This window comes from Nicotiana sylvestris, chromosome 3 (assembly GCF_000393655.2).
Source record: "Nicotiana sylvestris chromosome 3, ASM39365v2, whole genome shotgun sequence".
In the NCBI taxonomy this organism is placed as follows: domain Eukaryota; kingdom Viridiplantae; phylum Streptophyta; class Magnoliopsida; order Solanales; family Solanaceae; genus Nicotiana; species Nicotiana sylvestris.
Genome location: NC_091059.1, coordinates 52,901,877 through 52,926,745, shown reverse-complemented (window position 1 = coordinate 52,926,745; position 24,869 = coordinate 52,901,877). Strand labels below are relative to the sequence as shown.

General features: G+C 39.0%; 3 protein-coding genes across 3 annotated transcripts; 1 reads left to right on the top strand and 2 right to left on the bottom strand.

Annotated features, from left to right (window-relative positions):
• Positions 1 to 2,547: 2,547 nt before the first annotated feature.
• Positions 2,548 to 3,835, bottom strand: LOC104238903 (uncharacterized). Its single transcript, XM_009793410.1, has 4 exons — positions 3,490 to 3,835; positions 3,193 to 3,408; positions 3,031 to 3,105; positions 2,548 to 2,897 (listed from the first exon to the last, which is right to left on the bottom strand). The coding sequence occupies exons 1-4, from the start codon at positions 3,833 to 3,835 to the stop codon at positions 2,548 to 2,550; spliced, it is 987 nt and encodes a 328-aa protein (XP_009791712.1).
• Positions 3,836 to 3,883: 48 nt separating this feature from the next.
• Positions 3,884 to 4,582, bottom strand: LOC104238913 (uncharacterized). Its single transcript, XM_070169098.1, has one exon. It carries the CDS (start codon positions 4,580 to 4,582, stop codon positions 3,884 to 3,886), a length of 699 nt encoding a protein of 232 aa, XP_070025199.1.
• A 10,281-nt stretch (positions 4,583 to 14,863) lies between these two features.
• Positions 14,864 to 17,035, top strand: LOC138887360 (uncharacterized). Its single transcript, XM_070169097.1, has 6 exons — positions 14,864 to 14,924; positions 15,084 to 15,318; positions 15,829 to 16,215; positions 16,371 to 16,509; positions 16,698 to 16,950; positions 17,022 to 17,035. The coding sequence occupies exons 1-6, from the start codon at positions 14,864 to 14,866 to the stop codon at positions 17,033 to 17,035; spliced, it is 1,089 nt and encodes a 362-aa protein (XP_070025198.1).
• The last annotated feature ends 7,834 nt before the right edge of the window (positions 17,036 to 24,869 follow it).

Genomic DNA, 24,869 nt, shown 5'->3' with positions numbered 1-24,869 from the left:
TAATAATTTGGACATAATTATTGGGATTATATGGATAAAAGGGGACAATAAATCAATTTAAACCTTTGAAAATTATGGAAAAATAATAAAATATTTAGACATGCTTATATACGCATATATATGCTATTTGAAAGTATTTTGCATATTGGAAAATATATATGGAAAAATTGGGTATCAACAACTGCCCCTCTTTACCCGAGAAGGATGAAAGAGTTGTCGGGTAAAGATATAATGGCCAATTTTGGCTGAGGGAAACGGTTTGAAGAAAATTTTTAGGCCGCTCCCTGGCTTCTGAGTTGCTACATACCCTGGTTTTACAAAATTCAGGCCGTATGTAGTTCAGGATCCGTCGGCGGAGTATGCCGGTGGAGACTTTTCAAGAACGGGCGCAATATCTAGGGTGGGGTGAGTGGACGGCTTGTGGGAATGGTTAGGTTGGATATGGTTACGGGGATTGGAGCGGGATCGCTCCTGCCAGGATGGCCGTTGCTTGCCGGTTTACCTACAATGAAACAATACAAGCGTATACTGTGCATAAATTTAAACATGATGCAAATTCCCGTCGGACCATGAATGTTGTCTTGGGACGGTTAGGATGACGTCCTTAGACCATGACGTCCTGGTCCATGAAGCGTATGATAAAGGATTCGCAGGCCATGAAATGATGCTCTCGGGCTATGAGGATGATGCCTCCGAACCATGATGCCTTTGAACAATGATATGCAAAAGATTTAAAGGGATCCTCAAGCCATGACATGGTGTTCTCGGGCTATGAAGATGGTGCCTCCGAATGATGACGCCTTAGGATGAGTTGGCGATATTTCAGCCCATGAAGGATGCAGTAGCATGATACAGACAAGACAGAGCTTAGTTTGGCGAATTGAAGGGCAAAGCTTAGCCCGTAAGAAAAGCAAAATAAATAGTGTGTAGTTTCAAAGAAAACGGGAGGCAGAGCTTAGCCTCGGAAGGCAAAATGATAGCCTTATGCAAAATGCAAATGCAGAGAGAGGTAGAGCTTAACCTCGGAAGGCAGAATGTTAGCCTTATGCAGGATGCCGATGGAGACAACATTTAGTCTCGAAAGGAAGAAAGGTAGGCTTATGCAGATTGGAAGGAAAAATGGTAGCCTTATGCAGAAATGCAAATGCAGATGGAGACATCGTTTAGTCTCGGAAGGCATAATGGTAGCCTTGTGCAATGCAGATGTAGATGGAGACAACGTTTAGTCTCGGAAGGCAGAATAGTAGCCTTATGCAATGCAGATGCAGATGGAGACAATGTTTAGTCTCAGAAGGCAGAATGGTAGCCTTATGCAATGAAGATGTAGATGGAGACAACGTTTAGTCTCGAAAGGCAAAATAGTAGCCTTATGCAAAATGAAATAACGAATGATAGTAGAGTTTTCTTAGCTGATAGCGGATTACGATATTGTGATTACTGAGAGCATCATGTTGGATGGAAAATCACTGGTGTGTGCGGATAGCAAATATTGGTAAGTGCAACGGTTCTGTTTGTCCCATGGGTGTATAGTAAGTTTGATGATTTCGCAATCCTAGTGCCTGCATCCAAAGAAAAAATCGTGAGTTTTGTAAGGGGGAAGGTTAGTTCGTATCCCCGCTGGCTTTGCTTGACTTGCTTGGTTTTGATCTGGTGATACTGTCTGTACCATTGAGGTAGCATTGCTAAACAAAGCAGTTTCGATAATAAACATGCATGATTTTGTAAAAGTATGACATAAGTGTATAATTAAAAATAGCTTTTAGATGAACCGACGACTGTGACGTGGTTCGGGACATTGCAACCTTTCTTGCTACGGAATTTTGAGGGTCCTTCTCAAAATTCTGCCCCAGTTTAATGGTTTGATGCTTCTGATTGTTTCTCGTGCTACGATCGGTTGAAATTACTTCAGAATTTTGAGGGTCCTCCTCCAAATTCTGCCCCAGTTTCCAATTGCAGGGGAAATGAAATTTTTATTGAATTGTGACCGAACCCATAGGGCTGCCTACGTATCCCCTCTTAAAAGGGAATTAGGTCAGGCGTAGTTCAATTTACATCATATAAGGAAAGCATAAAGATTACACATAGTAACGCTTGACTGTATCTGAATTAATCGGCTTTGGCCAGACTTCTCCATCCATTTCTGCAAGTATGAGGGCTCCTCTTGTCAGAACCCGGTGAACCATGTATGGACCCTGCTAGTTGGGAGTAGTGTTAAAACTAACGTGAAGCAAGGAAAAGCGACAACCCCCATTTCACGAAAAGCGATAAGCGAGAAGCGAAGCGCCCGCTTTTTTGAAGTGAAGCGGAATTTAAAAAAAAAATTAAAATAAACACGACATAGACAACACATGTAATTGTAAGCAAATGTTCAATACTTGAATTAAAAAACTAAAGAGTAGCATCAATAAAGCACAAAATGAGCATCCTATTCTTCTACAAGATTGTCAAGAGTAGCATCAATTAAAGCACAAAATGAGCATCCTATTCTTCTACAAGATTGTCAAATTCTTGTATTCCACTATCATTATTATATTGCTCGTCATCTTCTTAAACTTCATCTTCTTCATCAGCTAGGAACAAAGTAGTTGCCTGTTTTCCCTTCCTTTGTGAACTTGAAGTTGAGGTACTCCCCCTCAAACCATAAATCCTCTCTCCAGTTCCACACGCCTCCGCAACATCACCCCAAGTGATATCAAAAGTATCCTCAAATATTTCTTCATCTGTATGATCTTCTGGGACTCCAGTTAGCCATTCATTAGCATCATCGATGTTGTCCAAACTAATTGGATCAATTACATTGCGAGCGTTGTAACGACGCCTCAATGTTCTATTGTACTTAATGAAGACTAGATTATTGAGACGCTTCAAGGTTAGTTTGTTCCTTTTTTGGTATGAATCTGCAAATAATAAGTAATTAGTAAGATTAGGACAATTAAGATATAATTTAATTATCTCAATATACTAAATCATTCTTATTAGTTCTTAAATGCTCAAACACGCTTCAATTCCTTTCACACCCGGATGAGCTACATGTTAGACTTAGAACCTTGATGGCAAACTTTTGTAAATCTGGAGTGGAATGACCATATTGCTTCCACCATTCAACTGTAGAAGTAGAACAAATTTTCAAAACATAATATTAATAAATAAATAACTTATTAAATATAAAACAACATATAAGCACTCGCTCACCCGTTGACTTCGTCTTTCTTTGTCTAATGGCCATGTTTTTTCCAAAAAGTTGTTCAACATTCCTATAAATACTAAATTGCTCTATGATTTTATCTTGCACGGATTCTTCAGGTATCAATTTCTCAATGCATTCATAGTATCCATTCCACAAAGGTTCATCTCCTAGAATCCTCTCTTCATTGTCATAAAATAGTTCCGGGTTCAAAACAAGTCCAGCTGCATGCAAAGGGCTATGAAGCTTACCATCTCACATTTTATCTATGATCTCAAAGACTCTTTTGTATTTTCTTTGATCACTAAAAGAGGCTTGAATAACCTCTTTTGCCCTATCAATTGCTTCGTACGAGTAACCCATTGGTGGCCTTTGCTCCCCATCCACCAAATGAAGCACTTTAACTAAAGGACCACCAATCTTCAATGTATGAACCACTTTGTTCCAGAATGAAGGAGAAAGTATAATATCTGCAGATTCTCTCCCTCGAGCTTCCCTTCCATAGGTATTGCTAGTGTACTCATCTGAAACAAACAACTTCTTCAAATTATTTTTTTGCTCATACATCCTAGCCAAAGTCAAGAAAGCAGTAGCAAATCTTGTCTTTGTAGGTTTCACCAAGCTTCTTTGTTTAGTGAATCTCTTCATCATGTTCAATAACAAAGGCCTTTGAACAATATAGGAATGCACTCTAATTACCTAATTAAAGATAGTACTGAAGGGTTTTTCCTTGAAAATATCACCGAAGATCAAATTAACAGAATGTGCTGCACACAGAGTCCAATAGATATGCCGGTAGCAAGCAGACACCATCTCACCAGCTTTAACATTTTCACTGGCGTTGTCCGTGATAACTTGAACAACATTTTCTGCTCCAATAGAGTCTATTGTACTCTTTAACAAGGAGTACATTTTGGTTGAATCAGTCGAAGAGTTGCTTGCATAAACAGACTCAAGAAACAGGCTTCCCTTAAGAGAATTCACCAAGATATTGATGATCATTTTTCCATTTCTCACTATCCACTTATCCATCATAATGGAACAACCAAACTTATTCCATTCTACTTTGTGCTCCTCCACGATTTTGTTCACCTCTACCACCTCTTTTTTCAGATATGGCCCACTAACTTCATAATAAGTTGGAGGCTTCATTCCTGGGCCATATTGGCCTACGGCCTCAATAAAAGCAGCAAAAGTGTCAGTATAATTAACACAATTAAAAGGAAGACCTGCATCATACATCCACCGGGCAAAGCAGGTAACTGCACGGTCCCTCAAAATCGCTTTTGCATCAACTTGAGGATTACCACTTTTTCCTTCCTTATCTCTAGATTTTTGCGGGAAGTAACAATCCATAGGACCATTGGTCTTGCCAGTAGATCCACAACTAGAAGACATGGTGGAAGCATCCTTCCCCGCTTTTGTGATTTTGGTGGAAATGACGAAGCATCGTCACCTTCTTCTGTTTCATCATCATCATCAAGATTATAAAGTTCTTGTTCATGCATCATTTGAGTCTTTAACTCTTTCTTTTTTTAAAGGTATGCTTTCAATTCTTCCTTAACATGCCCCGAAACTTTAGGACAAGATGCGACATTTGGATCACCACCGATTAGATGTGCTTTTTGACGATAGATTCCTCCATTTGTAATCTTATCACAGAAAAGACATCTAATGGACATCTTGCTGGTCTCGCTAACTCTTGCCGAGTAAGCCCAATCCGGGTCTTTCCTATCTTCTTTTGGCTGCATTAAAATATCAACTACATAACACATAAGAAAGCAATAAGAACTAAGAATTAAAAATATATAATTTGGTAGAAATTAGGCAGAATCTGGGTAGAATTTGGGCAGAAACAGGGCAGAATTTTTCTGAAAAAAATTCGCCAGCATTTCGGCGCTTTTTGGACGTTTAGAAAGAAGAAGAAGAAGAATGAAAATAAAAACATACTTGTTGAAACTTGAGAGTTGTTGTTGACTTGTTATAATGTTGAAAAAGAAGAAGAAGAACCCTAGTTTGCTTGAACAAATCATTGCTTCATGTGAGGAAGAAATCGCTGGTTTTTTTAGGAAGAAAAGGCTGGTTTAGAACCCTAGTTTGCTGCTGAAGAAGTGTCTAAAACAGAAGACTTACTCGATTTGGGTCTTTTAATTGAAAAAGACTCGTTTGGGCCTTTTATTTCAAGAAGCGATTGCTTCTTCCGCTCCCGACCGCTTCACCGCTTCTCATTTTTTAGAGAGAAGCGGTTGTTTTTCTGTACCTGAGCCATTTTTAGTTGGGGTAGAGACCCACCCATCGCTCTGCTTCGCTTCTCGCTTAAATCAAGGAAGCGGTCGCTTTTAACACTGTTTGGGAGAGAATTTCCCCTTGGCTTCATCTTGATGCGGAAAAATTTTCTTTAACACCAGCTGCCCCAGTGTGAACTATCTTGGCTTGACTCTTTTGTTGAAGGCTATGGACATTCTGTTCTGATAGAGTTGACCGTGGCAAACTGTATTCATTCTTTTCCCATCTATAAGGGCTAGTTGCTCATAACGACTTTTTACCCACTCTGCGTCGTCGAGCTCAGCTTCTTATATGATCCTTAGGGAAGGAATTTCTACCTCAGCAGGAATGACAGCCTCTATACCATAAACCAGCATATAGGGGGTTGCCCTAGTTCATGTGCGGACTGTGGTGCGATATCCCAATAGAGCAAATGATAACTTTTCGTGCCACTGCTTATTCTTCTCTATCATTTTCCTCAATATCTTCTTGATATTCTTGTTGGTGGCTTCTACATCTCCATTCATTTGAGCCTGTAGGCTGTGGAATTCTTGTGTCTGATTTTGAAAATTTCACACATAGCTTTCATCAAGTCGCTATTGAGGTTGGATCCATTATCAGTAATGATTGACTCCGGAATCTCGAATAGACAAAAATGCAGTCACGGACAAAGTCTGCCACGACTTTCATAGTCACTGCTCTGTAAGATACTATTTAGACCCATTTGGTGAAATAGTCTATGGTTACTAGGATAAACCTATGTCCTTTGGAAGTAGCAGGCTCTATTGGTCCAATAACATCCATCCCCCAGGCGGTGAACGACCATGGGAGCTTGTTACATTAAGCTTATTTGGAGGTACCTTTATCATGTATGCATGTATCTGACAGTAGTGGAATTTTCGGACATATTGGATGCAGTCCGTTTCCATGGTCATCCAAAAGTAACCATCCCGGAATATCTTTCTTTCTAAGACAAAACCGTTCATATGTGGACCGCAGGTCCCAGCATGAATTTCCTCTAGTAGCTTGGATGCTTCCTTTGGGTTGACACATCTTAATAGTCCCAAATTAGGAGTCCTCCTATACAGGATTCCTCCGCTGTGAAAGAAATTGTTAGACAATCTCCGAAGTGTGCATTTTTGAATAGGATTAGCAAGCTCTGGGTACTCTCCTTTTGCCAAATATTCCTTGATATCATGAAACCAAGGCTTTCCATCTACTTCCTCTTCGACATGAGCACAATAAGCTGGCTGATCATGGATCTTTACTGGAATGGGATCGATGAAATTTTTGTCTGGATTCTATATCATAGATGACAGGGTATCCAATACGTTGGCAAACTCATTTTGGACTCTAGGAACATGTTGGAACTCCGTCTTCGTGAACCTTTTTCTCAATTCCTGTACATGATGCAGATATAGGAGTATCTTGGAGTTCTTGGTAGTCCATTCTTCTTACACCTGATGTATAAGTAGGTCTGAATCCCCAATCACGAGCAATTCTTGAACATTCATGTTAATGGCTATTTTGAGTCCTAAGATGCAGGCTTCATACTCGGCCATATTGTTGGTGCATGGGAACCTGAGTTTGGCAGACACCGGATAATACTGACCGGTTTCTGATACTAGGACTGCTCCTATGTCGACTTCTTTTAAATTTGCTGCTCCATCGAAAAACATTCTCCAACCGTCATAGCATTCTGCAATGTCTTCTCCTATGAATGATACCTTTTCGTCAGAAAAATACGTCTTCAGGGGTTCGTATTCTCCATTCACGGGATTCTCAGCAAGGTGGTCTGCTAGTGCTTGTCCCTTGACCACTTTCTGAGTTACATAGACAATGTCAAACTCACTCAACAGGATTTGTCACTTGGCTAGCTTGCCAGTGGGCATGAGCTTCTAAAAGATGTACTTCAAAGGATCCATCCTTGATATGAGATATGTAGTATAGGCACAGAAGTAATGCCTCAGTTTTTGAGCTACCCAAGTCAAAGCACAATAGGTGCGTTCCAATAAAGAATACCGGGCCTAGTACGGGGTGAACTTCTTACTGAGGTAATAAATGGCCTGCTCCTTCCTCCCTATTTCATCATGCTACCCCAGAACGCAACCGAAAGCTCCATCCAACACTGTAAGGTAGAGTAGTAAGGGTCTACCTAGCTCGGGCGGGACTAAGACTGGTGGTGTTGATAGGTACTCCTTGATTCTGTTGAAGGCCCTTTGGCTGTCATCAGTCCATTCGGTAGCAGCATCCTTCTTCAACATTTTAAAGATCGGCTCGCAAATAACTGTAGACTGTGCTATGAATCGATTGATGTAGTTAAGCCTTCCCAAGAAACTCATCACATCCTTCTTATTCTTTGGTGGTGGAAATTCTTGAATGGCTTTGACTTTTGATGGATCTAGTTTTATTCCTCGGTAACTCACAATAAACCCAAGCAGTTTCCCAGCAGGAACCCCAAATGCACACTTTGCGGGGTTTAGTTTCAGGTTGTACCTCCGTAGTCTATTGAAGAACTTCCTCAGATCTTCCATGTGATCAGTGACATTCTTGGACTTGATAATAACATCATCTACATATACCTCTATCTCCTTGTGTATCATATTATGGAAAATGGTAGTCATAGCCCAGGTGGCCCCTGCATTCTTCAGGCCGAATGACATGATCTTGTAACAGTACATCCCCCACGGTGTAATGAATGCCGTTTTCTCAGCATCTTTTTCATCCATCCAGATTTGATGATAACCAGCAAAGCAATCTACAAATGGCTGCAGCTCATGCTTGGCGCAATTGTCAATTAGGATGTGTATATTCGGTAAAGGGAAGTCATCTTTTGGACTAGCCCAGTTTAGATCCCGGTAGTCGACATAGACCCTAACCTTCCCGTCCTTCTTTGGCACTGGCACGATGTTGGCTAACCATGTCGGGTATTCTACTACCCTGAGAACCTTAGCTTTGACTACTTGGTGACCTCTTCCTTGATTTTCAAACTCATATCAGGCTTGAACTTTCCGAGCTTTTGCTTTACCGGTGGACATGTTGGATCGGTCGGCAGTTTGTGAGCCACAATAGATGTACTCAGTCCAGTCATGTCATCATACGACCAGGCGAATATGTCCTCACATTCCTTTAGAAATTCTGTGTATTCTTTATTTTCTGATGGCGATAGGTGAACGCTGATTCGTGTTTCCTTGATGTTTTCTGCATCTCCCAGGTTAACAATTTCGGTCTCGTCCAGGTTGGACTTAGGTTTGTTCTCAAAATTCTCAACTTCTTTGACAATCTCGTCAGGTATGTCATCTTCCTCTAAATCAATATCCATTTGTTGTGTTGTCTCATTGCATGTCACATTCATTGGTTCATCAAGATAAGTAATAGTAATGCTGTATAAGTAAAGTAATGAGAGAAAACGATAATGAGTGTTGAACCATAAGAAAAGTCAAAATGCTTTAATAAATTGCATAACTGTTTTGAATATTAAAGATCTTATTGCGGGAATTAAAATGTGAAAAGAAAATCATTTATTAAAAACAATGGATAATGCTCATTTTAGCCTTGCTACCCCGAGGCTCGTCGGGCTCTGGTTGTCCTGATGGTCAAATTATTGAGATATGCACCTCTGCTCACCACATGTATGGAAGGGACTTCCTCCCCATCCTCCTCGAGAATAACACAACAGTCCATATCATTGTCTTCTAGGAACAAGTTCTTCACCACTGCCAATGCTTCTTCTTCGTCTGACCCATAAACAATGTCAGGCTATTGGAAAATCTGCTCCAGATGCGGTATTGGTTGCTCTAGCAGATAGTAAGGACCGTGCCATGGTGGCGACCAGTCATTGAATTCCTCCTAAGTGTAATCATATCCCACGTAGATGGGAGTATTATGGTGGTCTGGTGTGTGGGTGTGAAAATGGTCATTTATGGAATTTTGAGGTTCTGGGATGAGTAGTGGAGTGTTGTTTGAGATATGGTAGGTGATGCATTGAGTCTTTGGTGGAACAGTGTGATGGTGAGGAGCGGGATAATTCTATTGCTTTGGGATATTTTGAGGAGGTATAGGGTTTTGAGCGTTGGGAAAGTTGATATCTGGGGTGCTGAGGGAAAATGACAGGTTCACCAGATTCCGAACCCGATCGAGCTCTTCTTGGAATTTCAACAACTTTTGTTCCAGTTGTGACACATTCTCCTTAGGAACCTAAGTACCATGGTCATTAGTGGCCTCTACCCGTTCAGTTGGATTCTCCTTCCTGACGTTGTTCAGATCTTCCATCTTGCTTTTGTTCTTGTTTTTGACAGGACTAAGAAGAGGAGTAAGTGGAGGGCCCCAGGATCTCATGGAATAGGATAATGATGCCAGAGTGCATGAACTTAACCTTTGGGGAGGGGAATACTAAAACCAAAAGTAAAAACAAAAAGGTAACCAAGTTAGTGAGGAGTATAAAAAGTATTGCAATATTTAAACACATAGTGCGAGAATGTAAATCGTGTCCTATTTTAGGGACCTCTTTGTGCCTGAGGTGGGCCTAGCATCAAATAAATTTGGAGAACTTAAAATGCTAAATGCCTCATTTTATTGATAGAAATAGATGAATCCCAAAATGACACTAAATAAACAAGAAATAAGTCACTAATGGCCATTGGCCTTATTATATCCATAAGGCGAAAAAGTAAATTCCTATCTATTTGGTCCCAGAAGGACCTTCCCCAGGTTGAATGTTCTCGTTGATCAAATCCTTTAGCTCACGTAGGTTCACCAGTAGAAATGCCTTTGCCATGTGTTCACCTTCGTTTCCTTCAGCATTCTGGCACTCGGTGACTCTCTTCCTCACCTTTCCTTCCAATTCCAGCAGACTGTATTCTAGATATTCCAATTTTTTGCTAGCTTTGGTGGCCCTCTCTTTCCACTCATTGATTTGGTCCTTTGATGGAAGACTCCTCCACCAGTCTAGCAAGAGTGGGGGCATGCTAATCATACTGAAACTGGGGACCTCGTGCCTCATTTTGTACAAGACAAAAAAGGTTAGACCCTACCCCCACTAGACTCGACTATTTATCATCAACAATTAACATGAAGCATTTAGTTCTCCAATTAAAGGTACAAAACGTGGTGATGTCGGTTTGGGTTCAGAGAAACTCAGTGGACTTTGAACAAGGCTATCTTAAAGGATCATTATGTGGACAACATAACTGACCCAGCTAGGTTTGACCATGATGCATGCATAATTTGAACAGAGTAAGGTTTCTATGGGGTTTTAGACTGGTACCCTTGAGTGGACAACTCAAGGGGAAAGGCGAACAATATTACGATAGCACCGCTGATCGACTAGTTTTATCGCAAATATGCCTTTCCGAATTTAGGGGTAATGATGTAGGAAGAGCGCAACCATTCATTATAAGCGTTTCTATAGTATTTGTTTGGCACGAGTGGAGTTTGATGTTGAGCATGATTATGAAATAATTAAAAACATGTTGAAATGTATTTGCACGTTAAGAAAGCGATAAATACAATAGTTTTATAATTTAAAGCAGCAATAAAGAAAGGAAACAAGGAAGATATGTCAGTTTTGCTTTTGAAAGAGAGATTAAATGCTTAAATAAATTTAAACAAGTAATTGCACATATGGGAGGCACAAATTCACAAGAACAGTCTGAAATGGTAAAATCCTAAATATCCCCAGCAGAGTCGCCATGCTGTCGCGCCCCCTTTTCCCCCTTCCAGTCGAAGAGGAGTTTCCGGGTTTCGACATTCATGGGGTGTAATGACTCATTTCCTTTTGGGAATTGGGTATTTGAAGATTCGCCACCTAATGATTTAAGGCGCATTAGGACACCCATAGAGTTTTTTTGCAACTATGTTTAATAACCAGAGATTGGGTAAGGGCTTGAAATTATCCTAAAGGGAAGGTGTTAGGCACCCCTCAGGATCCACTAGTGTAGTTCCCGGCCAGACAGTTTTTTGTGAATTTGTGCAATTAGCAAGTAATCAAATAAAAGGCTCAAGTAATAGGGGAATTATGTTAAACACACAAGTGTTTGAAAACAATTATTGAAAGGCAAGGTTTGAAAGAGTTATAAGCTAAACATGCTTGTCAAAATAAAGGGGGTCCTAGGTTTGTTTGTAATATGGATCACCTCAATGCAATACCCGGTATGACACTCCTCAGAAAAGGGGATACACGTGGTATTAGCGCACAGGTCATCATATCCATATCTACCCTTCCCACCCCGTTAAGGTATTAAAGCGTGGATTGGTATTGACCTTTATTGCATGATATTACCCGTCCCATTCCTATCAATCCCGGAGGAATTTAGGACTACTATTCCTATAAGAGGAGGATTTTAGGCTGACTCTTAGGTTTAAAGGTAAAAAAAGCTAAGGCAACATACAAAACATGTAGGACAGTATTTTGAGGGGAATATATAAAGAATTAGAGGGCTTATATATACCTCCGCAAACAATTCATATAAATAGCATGACTTAAACATAGTTAAGGTCTGAATTTTTAAAATCCTAAAGCAGAGTTTGAGTCAGAACCAGATTCATTGTATAACTCAGAAAAGAGGTCCAAATCAGGCCTACCTACTGGTTGTAGTGGTTGGTAATTTAACAAAGGCGGTTTCAGTGTTATTTAAACAGTTACCTAAGGCTTGCCTAGGCATAATAGTGATGTGCTATGAGCATGATATCTATATTGATTAAGAATGCAGTAGAGCAGTGGTTAATTTTAAACAGGCGATCTGGATCCTATAGGCATGCTTTCTAATGATATTGATTAACACGAAAAGAGTATGTTATTTAATCTGATTCAGACAGGCATGAGTCAAACTGATTTTTAACTAAACTGGTTTAAGACCTTATAGGCTTGATTTCTATTACAGCTGATTTTAAATCCTATAGGCATGATATCTAAGTATTAAGATCTAACTTTGGACTTATAGGCATGATCTCTAAGGTAAACGAATCTGGATACATGCTGTAATGAAAAATTGGACTTCAATTACTTTACATCCTATAGGCATGATATCTAATTATAAAGCGGATTTTTAACCCTATAGGCATGATCTCTACCGTTAAAGCCATTTAGACCCTATAGACATGGTTTCTAATTGTGAAAAGTAAATCATGCAGAATTTATTTTAAACCAAAGTGGATCCTACAGGCATGTTATCTAACAGACCATATTTGGAATCAAAATAGACCCTATAGGCATGTTGTCTACCCAATTTACCCACAAGATACAACTACCCACCCTTTTTTACTAATCACCCCATAATTGTTTACAAATTATTACAGACCCAATGATTAAATTACAAAAGAAGTGCAGAAATAAGAAATTACAACCAAAGGAAGCCTGATCTTGACTTCCTCTATGAGTTATGTAATGAACCACTCCAATGCCAGAATTTCAAAGCCTTTTCTCATACCTGGGTATGTTAGAGTTCCCTAAGGACCTCAAGGGATCCGAGCAGTGCTCACACCCAGATTTACATAACCAAATAGAATGAATGCAGTGTGGAAGGGCCAACCCTTATGTGTCCAAGTGCATAGGGAGCTCAAGGGTCCCAAGGCAAGGCTCACACAAGAGGGGAAGAACCTAGATTTTAAGAATATAGTGGAAGTGCAGAACATTTGTTGAAAGAGATTTGTTTTTTTTAAAAGATGGACTGATAGTCCATTTTTTTGAAAAGCAATTAGTAACAGAGGAGATGGAAAGCAATTGTAGTAGTAAAAACTCAAAACTGCACAGAATCAGTAGTCATACAATGGGGTCAAGGGATTTTGGGGATACATTTTCCTACAAGCACATGAACCCAGTAGGGGTCTGGTTTGGTCATGCACAGTAATAGCTGATGCTGGCATGGTCACAAACCAGTCAAAGGAACACAAACACATAGAGGGGATATGGGGGTTTGGGGTTCATAAGATAGAGTATGCTTTAAAACATACATAGGGGAAGCATTAATCTAAGGGAAAAGGGAACATATTATAGCATGCTAATAATGTAACTTGACTGCAAAAATATGAGCAGAAGTATGCAAGCGTGAAAGAAACTGAAGCAACTAAAGAAGCATTTTGTTGTTGGGGCTTAAAAATTAACTAGGACATACCAGTAGAGAAGCAAAGTGCAGAAAGGTAAAGCAAGCAAGATTCCACAATCTAGCCTTGGATTTCAGCCGGCTAGACAAAGCAATAGCACAAGTAGTGGTAAAGAAGGAGAGTGTTTTTGAGTGTAAGTGTGTGTTCTGAACTCAAATTGTTCGTTTTCTTTAAAAGAAGAGGGGGTAGGGTATTTATAGTTTTGAAAACGAGTGAAGAAAAAGGTAATAAGTAAAGTCTTGATACAGACATGGAAATAATCACAATCAAAATCAATTAACACAAGTAATTCCCTTTAATTAAGGAATCACTGCTTAATGGATACTAACAGGGTTAATTAAGTGTTGGCCCAAGAACATGTGAAGTTTTGAAGAATGACAAATGAACTCAGTCATGGACCAGGTCCATCTTATGAAGCACAATCATGATCAATCTATGCATATGAGATGCACGTGAAGGAGATAAGTCCTACTGATCAAGCAACAATATCTCCTGATCTGATCGAAAAGGTTGCATATTAGATAAGGGGAGAAAGTTTCCTTATATTAAGAGAACACGATCCAGGATAAATATAGTGTTAGAGTTTGAGATCATCATGAACTCTTCTACGATAGAAGTTCAGCAATTAAGTCCCGATCAAACTTTGATTACTAACCTATTAAATGACAGTAATTGTTCTCTTTTACAGGTAATTGCACATACACCGAAGTGAAACTAAATTGAGAGAAAAAAGCAAGGCGATTTTGCAAGCAATTTATGTGTGATTTGAGTATGCATTCCTAAAGCTACTTGAACGAAATAGAAGAACCACTTCCATTGTGTCTATCTTTTACTCTAGTTCAATTGTAGTAGGTAGTTTAAAGTTTTACCTTTTAGCTTTCATAGAAGCAATTGTATTAGGTACCTAGAGTGTTCAAGTTATAACTAACTTGAAGTTGTTGCAACAGTTGAGGCTGTGTGCCACAATGAGATTAGAGTTAATCCTTAGTTTTACAAAGAGTTTTTGTAAATGCTGTTTTGGCTCAGTGATTTTAGTATAAGTTAGGGAAAATCCTACTAAATAGTAGGTCGTGGTTTTTTCACCTTTTAAGCTAGGTGTTTTCCATGTAAAAATCTCTGTATTCTTTATTTTATGTACTTATTATTCCGCAAACAGTAGTAGTTAGAACACCTAGAAGAACCAGGTTTTTCTATAACGAAAATTAGGTACCACACAAATCACCCCCCCCTTTTTATGGTATTGACGCTTAAAACATCAATTGATATCAGAGTAGGTTATCCTTGAAGAGGCTAACACCTTAGGAAAAGATCAAAATGAGTGCACCACCTGGGAACTGGGAAGGGAAATCCACTGCTAGGCCTTTACTTTTTAATGGTCAGTACTATTATTGGTAGAAGAACAGGATGAGGGATCACATCATAGGAGAATACTATGAACTCTGGGTCATAGTCACTGATGGTCCTCTAGCAACCACAAAGAAGAATGCTGAAGGAGTGGATGTGCCAAAGACAAGAGCTGACTGCATTGCTGAAGTTTTGAAGAAATGGGAGAAGAATGCCAAGGCCAAGAAATGGCTTGTGTGTGGACTGGGTCCAGAGGAGTACAGCAGAATTCAAAGCTGTACCACTGCTAAGGAAATCTGGGACACTTTACAAGTGGCCCGTGAAGTAACACCTCAAGTGAAGAGGTCTAGAGGAACACTATTGTATTCTCAGTATGAGAATTTCACTGTGAAGGAAGGAGAAACCATCCAAGAGATGTATACAAGGTTCACCACACTGAAAAATGAACTTAAGTCTCTTGGAAGGGTTATTCTTGAAGAAGACAAAGTTGAGAAGATTTTGACAAGGGTTCTGCCAGTCTCTTGGGAAAGCAAAATCACTGCTATTCAGGAATCAAAGAATATTGCTACCCTTACGCTGGATGAACTAATTGGAAACCTCACTGCCTATGAACTAAGAAGGCAAACCATAAAAATAGATGCACCCAAGAAGGAAAGAAGTCTGGCTCTCAGAATTGCTGAAGATTCAGATTTGGAGGATGATGAAATGGCTATGATCACAAGATATTTCAAAAAGTACCTGATGAGAGGAAAGGGTTCTTCAGGAGGTACAACCTTCAACAAACCAAGGGCTCTTGAGAAACAGACCAACGAGGGCTATTACAAATATAGTAAGACTGATCACATGATCAAGAACTGTCCCCAATGGTAAATTGAGTGGAAGAAGGAAAGGGTTGAACAAAGGAGCAGGAAGAAGTAACATGTTCAACCAAGAAGGAACAAAGGATCAACAAAGTCTATTGTTGCTGCATGGGGAGAAACATCAGATGAGGACTCAGAAGATGAAGCTGGAGATGAACAAGCACTTATGGACATCGAAGAATTAGATGATGAACAGGAGGTAAATATCCTTTATCTCAAAGACAAGATTAAATTCCTATCTAAAGAAAGGTTGTCTGAGCTATTGCTAGACTTCATTGATGAGTCTGAAATAATTAACAATGAGAAGGAAGATCTGTCTAGGGAATGTGTGATCCTAAAATCCAAGTGCAAAAACCTAGAGTCTAGGGCTAATGAGAGTGAGAGTAAAAATGCTGAGTTGAAGAACCAAGTTCTTAAACTTGACGCTAGTATCCTAGAACTTAAAACTAAAACTAGGAATAGGTAAGAAAAAAGTTGACCACACACATCTCACACTAGAAGAAAACTTGGGAAAAATGAAAGATGAGTCGTACAAGAAGGATGAATAGATAAAGGTTTTAAAAGAAGATCCAAGGAAGGTAAAACATGAACTAGACAGAACATGCAAATGGAACAAGGCTTCTGATGCACTTTCCTGGCTACAAGAACATCACAGTAGCAATAAAAGAGCACTTGGATATGGAACTCAAGCACCTAAGTGGGATCCTAAAAGCAAGTACCTCACTCTTCCTGAGAACAAAATCTGCACACACTGTGGTAAGACTGGCCATTATAAAAATGAATGTAATGTAAAAGAAAAGGCAGTCAAAAGAATAAAACTTTTGTTCAAGAGAAATATAGGCTGCCTTGGTGGGCTAAAAGGAATTTGATTTATCCCTTTGCCTATAGAAAGGGACCCAAACTTGTTTGGGTTCCTAAGACTAACCCTTGATTTCGTTTTGCAGGTCCATGTGAAGGGAAGTATCCAAATATGGTACATGGATAGTGGCTGCTCAAAACATATGACTGGAAGCAAGAACCAATTCCTTTCACTTGAGGACCTAAAGGGAGGCAATGTCTCCTTTGGAAATGGGAAGAAATGTGAGATTATTAGGGTTGGAATGGTAGGAAAGACAGATTCTCACTCCATTGAGAATGTCTACTTGATAGATGGCTTGAAATACAACCTGATCATTGTGTCACAACTGTGTGACAGAGGTAACCTTGTAGAATTTACCTCTACTAAATGCTTTGTGATTAACCTTACCACTGACATGATTGTTTTGCAGGGAAAAAGAGTTAACAATATTTACATTGTATATTTGTCTACTCTTTTAGAAAATGAACTCACCTGTCTAAGTGTGTTGGATAATGATCCCCTCCTGTGGCACAAAAGACTTGGTCATGCTAGTATGAATCAGCTAAACAAATTAGTCTCTAAGGACTTGGTGATAGGGTTACCTAACATCAAGTTCAAGGAAGACAAAGTTTGTGAGGCCTGTGCAAGGGGAAGCAGGTAAGATCATCCTTCAAAAGTAAAAAAATGGTAAGCACAACCAAGTCGTTGGAACTGGTCCATATGGATCTTTGTGGTCCAATGAGAACCATGAGCAAAGGTGGAAAGAAATATGTAATGGTACTTGTTGATGATTATTCTAAATTTACGTGGGTACTATTTCTAACATCTAAAGATGAAACATTTGACATGTTTACTGCTTTTGTCAGAAAAACTCAGAAACAATTACTAAATCAACTTGCATCCATTAGGTCTGATCATGGAACTAAATTTGAAAATGAAAAGTTTGCTGAATTCTGTGATGAGAATGGTATAAATCATAACTTCTCTACCCCTAGGACTCCTCAACAAAATGGAGTAGTTGAAAGAAAGAACAGGACCCTTGAAGACATAGCTAGGACTATGCTTCTTTCTAGTAAACTGCCCCACAGCTTCTGGGCAGAGGCTGTAAACACTGCATGTTACATTATCAACAGATGCATGACTAGACCTCTTATAGAGAAAACTCCCTATGAGTTACTTAAAGGGACAAAACTAAATATATCCCATCATAGGGCATTTGGATGCAAGTTCTTTGTGCACAATAATGGAAAAGACTCCCTAGGTAAGTTTGATTCCAGAAGTGACGAGGGAGTATTCTTGGGATATTCTTCACATAGTAAAACATATAAAGTGTTCAATAACAGAATTTTATGTGTAGAAGAATGTGTGCATATAGTGTTTGATGAAACTAACATTCTTTCTGAGAGAAAGGAACATGAAGATGAAGCCATTAGATTAGTAAAGGATTTGACTGAAGCCTCAACACAAGTTAAAGTGACACCAAAAGAAGGAACATGTGATGGAACAGATTCTTCCATTTAGGGCAACCTGACAGGGGGAACTGATCAAAGAGGAATTGAAACAAACCCCCTAAAAGAACCTGTTAATGACCCCGTTCCTCAGCAACAAAACATGAGAGAAATATCTAGCAGAAACCAGTTGGTTGTGAAACCTCACAAGTATCAAAGTTCTCATCCTATTGGGAACATTATCACTGATCCAACATCTTAAGTCAAAACTAGATCACAATTAACGAATCTATGTGCTTTTGATGCCTTTTTATCTCTTATTGAACCTAAAAATGTTGTTGAGGCTTTGCAGGATGCAGATTGGGTGAATGCAATGCAAGATGAACTCAATCAGTTTGAGAGAAGTCAAGTTTGGTATCTAGTTCCAAGACCCAAGGACAGATCAGTTATTGGTACAAAATGGGTCTTCAGAAACAAACTTGATAAAGATGGAACAGTTACAAGAAATAAGGCAAGACTAGTGGTCCAAGGTTACATCCAAGAGGAGGGCATAGATTATGATGAGACTTTTGCTCCAGTTGCAAGACTAGAGGCAATAAGACTCCTCATAGCCTTTGCAGCACACATGGAATTCACTCTTCATCAGATGGATGTCAAAAGTGCCTTCCTGAATGGCTACCTGGAAGAAGAAGTGTTTGTAAAACAACCTCCAGGGTTTGAGAGCAAGGAATGTCCTGAGCATGTGCACAAATTAGACAAGGCTCTCTATGGACTCAAGCAGGGTCCAACGGCATGGTATGAACGACTGTCTGCTTGAACATGGGTACAAAAGAGGTAAAATTGACAGTACCTTATTCTTAAGGGAAAAAGGTAAAGATCTCCTTGTGGTACAAATATATGTTGATGACATAATCTTTGGGGCCACCACTGATAAACTAAGTAAGGATTTTGCAAAATTAATGGTTAGTGAGTTTGAAATGAGTATGATGGGTGAGCTTAACTTATTCATAGGCTTACAGATCAAACAAAGCCCAAATGGAACCATGATCCATCAGCAGAAGTATGCAAAAGAGCTTATCAAAAAGTTTAAAATGGAGGAATCAAAGGAAATAAACACCCCCATTGCAACTGCCACAAAATTAGACATTGATGAACCTGGTTCATCAGTTGATCAAAAGTTGTATAGGGGTATGATTGGTTCACTCTTTCTTCTAACTGCTAGCAGACCTGACATAGTCTTCAGTGTAGGGTTTTGTGCTCACTTCCAATCCAAACGAGTCTCACTTGACTGCGGTCAAGAGGATACTAAGATACTTGAAAGGCACCACTGATATGTGACTTTGGTTTCCCTAAGGTAGTAATTTCAATCTAGTAGGATATGCTGATGCTGATTATGCAGGTTTCCTTGTGGATAGGAAAAGCACCTCAGGTATGGCTCACTTTCTTGGTTCATGTCTTGTATCCTGGGCCACTAAAAAGCAAAATTCAGTGGCCTTATCCACTGTTGAGGCTGAATATGTTGCTGCTGCATCTTGTTGTGCTCAATTGTTATGGATCAAATAGCAGCTGGTAGATTTTGGCATTGAAGTTGGTTGCATTCCTATATTTTGTGATAACACTAGTGCTATAAGTGTGACAAAGAACCCTGTTCATCATAAGAGGACTAAGCACATAGATGTTAGACACCACTTCTTAAAAGATAACTATGAGAAAGGATTGATCTCCATAGAATTCTCTGCTACTGATAAGCAAATTGCTGACATCTTCACTAAAGCACTGAGTAGAGAAATCTTTGAGAGGAACAGGTTGGAATTAGGGATGATTAAGATCACCTAATAGGTCCAGCTCAGAATGCACAATGAAAAAAAATATGAATAATTTTTTTTGGCTAGGAATTCTGAACTTGTGTAAATATCTAGATTAATTCTTACTCAGCTTCATACTTTAATTAGTTTACTCATGTGACATGTGTTTATATGACTCACTGATCTCTTACAAAATTTTCTCTATTATGGCATTTGAGGCATGTTCAAGAGAGTTCTAAATGAAGAACCTAGTTCATCAGTATGGGTTCATATAAAAGCTTAGTTATGTTTTCTATACTCTACACAATTAGAAAGATTAATAATTCAATCATGAGCAGAAATCCTATACTTGTCAAATTCCTAGAAAATTCTATCCGTTAGCATTGAACCAGTTCCGTCCACCTAGAACTCTAAACCGTAATTTTTGCCTAATATCTAGGGAAGCCAAATAGATCATTCAAAATCTGGAATTTCAGGTTGATTAGACTACTATTTGACCACTGCAAAAGGCTGCTGTTACTTATTGAATATGTAATTCCATTAAATACACATCTTTTCTACAACCTTCATCATAACTCCAAACCGTCAAAAACTCTTCTTCACTTTCACTTGCCCTCTTCTCCAAAATTCCCAGATTCTCTCAAGAAACCAAAAATCATGTCTAACCTACAAGAAAATACTGAAACTCCTCCACCACCATCTCTCTCAAATTCATCCTCATCTACTCCACCCAGTGTATCCCCAAAACCTAGACTACAAAGGGTGAAAATGCTTGCTCGAAAGACTGTAGCATCTGGAGCTCTGAGGAAGGCTTTAAATGAATGGTTGAAAGCAAGACAAGTGAAAGAAAGCCAAGCTCCAAATTTTGATTCTAGGTCTAAGTCTGAATCCTATCAATCCACAACTGAGGGGGAAGGACATGGGTCTTCTGACTCTGAAAAGATTCAAGAACTCTTCTTCTGAGGTAAGTTCATCTGTGATTGAAAACCTAGAGACTTGGTTTGTTCTGGTTGGACCAATTAGAGATGTTGAAGTGCTTGAGAAATGTAGGAGTGGAGGTAAAAAGAATTTTGAAAAAGAAAGAGAGAGAGAGTGTGTGCATGTGGTGAAGAGAGGGGAATTGGGAAAATTATAGTGCCTGCCATCTGTGGGGTTGAACATGAAAGGGTAGAAGAGAGTGGCATGAAGTCAGGAATGAGTGGTTCTAGGGAAGCTGCTGAGGGGTTGGTTCATCTGAACACACGGAGAGATGAACCTGTTTCATCTACTGAAGAGACCCTAGCTGATCTACTGAAAAAGGTTGGGGCAAGCTATGACCCAAAGAAATGCAGAACTCCCACAACAAAAGCCCCAAATGTTCCTAAGCCTTCCAAGAAAATAAAGGCTTCATCTCCAACACCTACTGCTTCCTCATTTCCAAGGGGTAGAGCCACAAGAAGCATGATGAAACAAAGTGAAGCTGATCTACAAAGGGCCTTAGAAGAAAGTAAGAAAAATAAAAAGGATAAAGGAAAGGGAAAGATTGCAGAATCCTCAGAGGCTGTTGAGGAATAGGAGTTGGAACTGGTCCATCAATAAAGGGGTACAATAGTGGAGGTTCCTACACCCAAGCCTAAAAAGCCCAAGACATCTTCCAAGAAATCTTCCTTTGTGCTTGTGGCTGCTGAACCCACACTAGCCAAGATGACAAGATTTGTAGTGAAAAACAAACAATCAAAAGTTTCTGATGATGATGACTGGAGTGGAGAAGAAGAAGAAAATGATTTTGAGAAGGAACAGGACAAGCTTGCCATTTTTGGTAGAAGAAAGATTTTAAAGGGTAGACTGTTGAAGGACCTGGTGGAACAAAGAATGATGAGATTGGTGGATGGTTTAGCTGCTCAGGGATTGAAGGACATGGTCCTTCAGATGGATGGTAGGCTAGCCAAAAATGAGCTGATTGAATTTATGGCCAATGCTGCTGTTAAGGATAGTGTCATTAGTAGCCTGGTGAAAGGAGTTCAAGTGCAGTTTGATGCAGAGAAACTGGGAGAGATCCTGGACATACCCTCTGAAGGGTTTGATGACTATACAAGGCAAAGGTAACCATGCCTGGACTCCCTCCCTACTGTCCTTGAAATCACCAAGAGGTTTTGTGATTCAGAAGAGGTGACTAAAGCCAGGGTTGTGCAGAAAAGTGAAATGAGGCTTGAGCACAATGTTGTGTTTGAATTTGTCAACAAGTGCTTATTGCCCAGACAGGAGAGAAGGCACACTGATAACTACATGGTTCTGGTTCTTATGGAGTGCCTGGAGAGAGGAAAGCATATCAACTGGCATGCCTTCATTATCAAACTGCTAGACAGGGTCATAAATGGCTCCAAAGCTCATGCTACTCCATATGGCTTCATTCTGACCACAGTTCTAGACAGGCTAAATGTGCCTCTAAAGAAATGGCAAATGGCTTCGAGCAAGGAACACTTTGGCATCAAAACTCTTCTTTCTTGTGACTATTCAGTCAATGCCATCCCCATTGAACCTGGTTCATCCCAGAAGACACCCATCAACAACAAAGTTAGGACTCTGGTTTAGGAATATGCAGCCAAGGATGCTGAAATTGCTAGGCTCAAGGCTCGTGTGGTTGAAGTGGAAACTGAGAAGGATGGTCTCAGAACTGAGCTTGCCAAAGCAAAGGAGAAGAATGATGGAATTCTTCAGAACATGCTGAATCTTCTCCAAACTCAAACCCAACCCTCCAGTTCCTCCAAGCCTTAGGATTCCTACTTCTGTCTCCTGAACTTGTTCAGTACCCCCAGTGACCCAGATTAGGGATTTTTCTATTTTTTGCTCATGGTTTGAATGTTTTTTTTTGTGGATTGTAGGTGGCAACATATCTTATCAATGATAATTGCTGTTTTCTCTTGTTCAATGATTAATCTGTCCTTGATAGTTTAAATATGTTTGTTTGATTACTGATGATTGCACCATGATTACACTTGCAGTTGCCCCAGTGGCCATGAGTACTTATTAAAATCTAGGTATCATACTTCGTATGCAACTTTTCGATGATGCCAAAAGGGGGAAGAGATATTGTGCTTTACACATTCTGAAAATAAGTGATATTTATAATCGAATTAACCAGGTTCTTGATGATAAGTGAATTTTCTAAGTTTAGTATTGATGGTTAACCTGAGTTCTTAAAGAATTCAAATCAGTAAAAAGAACAGATGTTGTCATCATCAAAAAGGAGGAATTTGTTGGCCCAAGAACAAGTGAAGTTTTGAAGAATGCAAATGAACTCAGTCATGGACCATGTCCATCTTGTGAAGCACAGTCATGATCAATCTATGCATGTGAGATGCACGTGAAGGAGATAAGTCCTACTGATCAAGCAGCAATATCTCCTGATCTAATCGAAAAGGTTGCATATTAGATAAGGAGAGAAAGTTTCCTTATATGAAGAGAACACGATCCAGGATAAAGATAGTGTAAGAGTTTGAGATCATCATGAACTCTTTTACGATAGAAGTTCAACAATTGAGTCCTGATCAAACTCTGATTACTAACCTATTAAATGACAGTGATTGTTCTCTTTTACAGGTAATTGCACATACGCCAAAGTGAAACTAAATTGAGAGCAAAAAGCAAGGCAATTTTCCAAGCAATTTATGTGTGATTTGAGTATGTACTCCTGAAGCTACTTGAACGATATAGAAGAACCAGTTCCATTGTATCTATCTTTTACTCTAGTTCAATTGTAGTAGGTAATTTAAAGTTGTACCTTTCATATTTCATAGAAGCAATTGTATTAGGTACCTAGAGTTCAAGTTATAGCTAATTATCCGTGTTCTTTATTTTATGTACTTATTATTCCGCAAACAGTAGTAGTTAGAATACCTAGAAGAACCAGGTTCTTCTATAGCAAAAATTGGGTATCACACAAATCACCCCCCCCTCTTGTGTGGTATTGACACTTAAAACATCATTAAGGAAAGAAATCAGTTTGGGACAGATTGATTATTGCCATATGGGCAGTAAAAGTATGAAATAAATGATTGAGTCTAAGTACAAAAATATGCTTAATTTTGGGAAAGGATTCAAGGTAAAACATCACAGTAAAGGAAAGGAATCAATTAATTTTAAACAAATGAGTAAAAAATTAGGGTTCAAAAGAAAACTTTTGCAATCAGTTGCAACATTTGAAAAAATCAGGATCAATCAAGAAAGAAATATGATTCTGCACTTCAACATATAAATATAATGGACAGAGGTATCAGACATGCAAGGCCAAACACATTGGCAAAATAAACAACACAAACATACAATAGTAGCAGGAATAAGCTAGGATACAGTAGTCGACAAGATCGAATAGTCAGGGTTCACACGTAGAGCCAAAGTGAAGAAGAGAGTCAAGAAACAAGTAAAGGTCTCACAGTAACAAGTGAGGAAAACTTTTTGAGAAATTAGGGTTTCAAATATAGTCGAGTTTAAGAGATGATAAGAACTCAGAATCAGATAATTCACACAAAGAAAAGAGAGTCAGAAACAAAGAATTTAATCGAACAAGCATATACTCAAACAAACAGTTTCAGAACTCGGATAAGACCAAAAGACCTAGGGTTTTCAACAATATTTGAGTTTAAAATATGGTAAAAATTTGGAATAAAATAAGTCAAACAAGGACAAAGAACTTAATCGAACAAGTATACACTCAAACAAACAAGGACAGTTTCAAAAACCGGATAAGACTAGAAAAGACCTAGGGTTTCCAACATGCTTAATCAAGTAGAAGGAAAGCATAAACAAGTTGTTTGAACGTAGTAAAATCATAAACAACATTAAAATTAGAGAAGAAATCTTTAAAAATTTAAGAGAAAACCCTAATCGTAGAAAAATGAAGAGTCATTTTGAAAGAAAATCGAAGAACCTTCGAGAAAACACTTAAGAAGTTCATAATATGCATAGATCTAATATAGATCTGAAGAAAATTGAAAGATCTTAAAGGTTAGGGTTTCAGAGAAGTGAGGAAGACTTTGAAAAGTTACC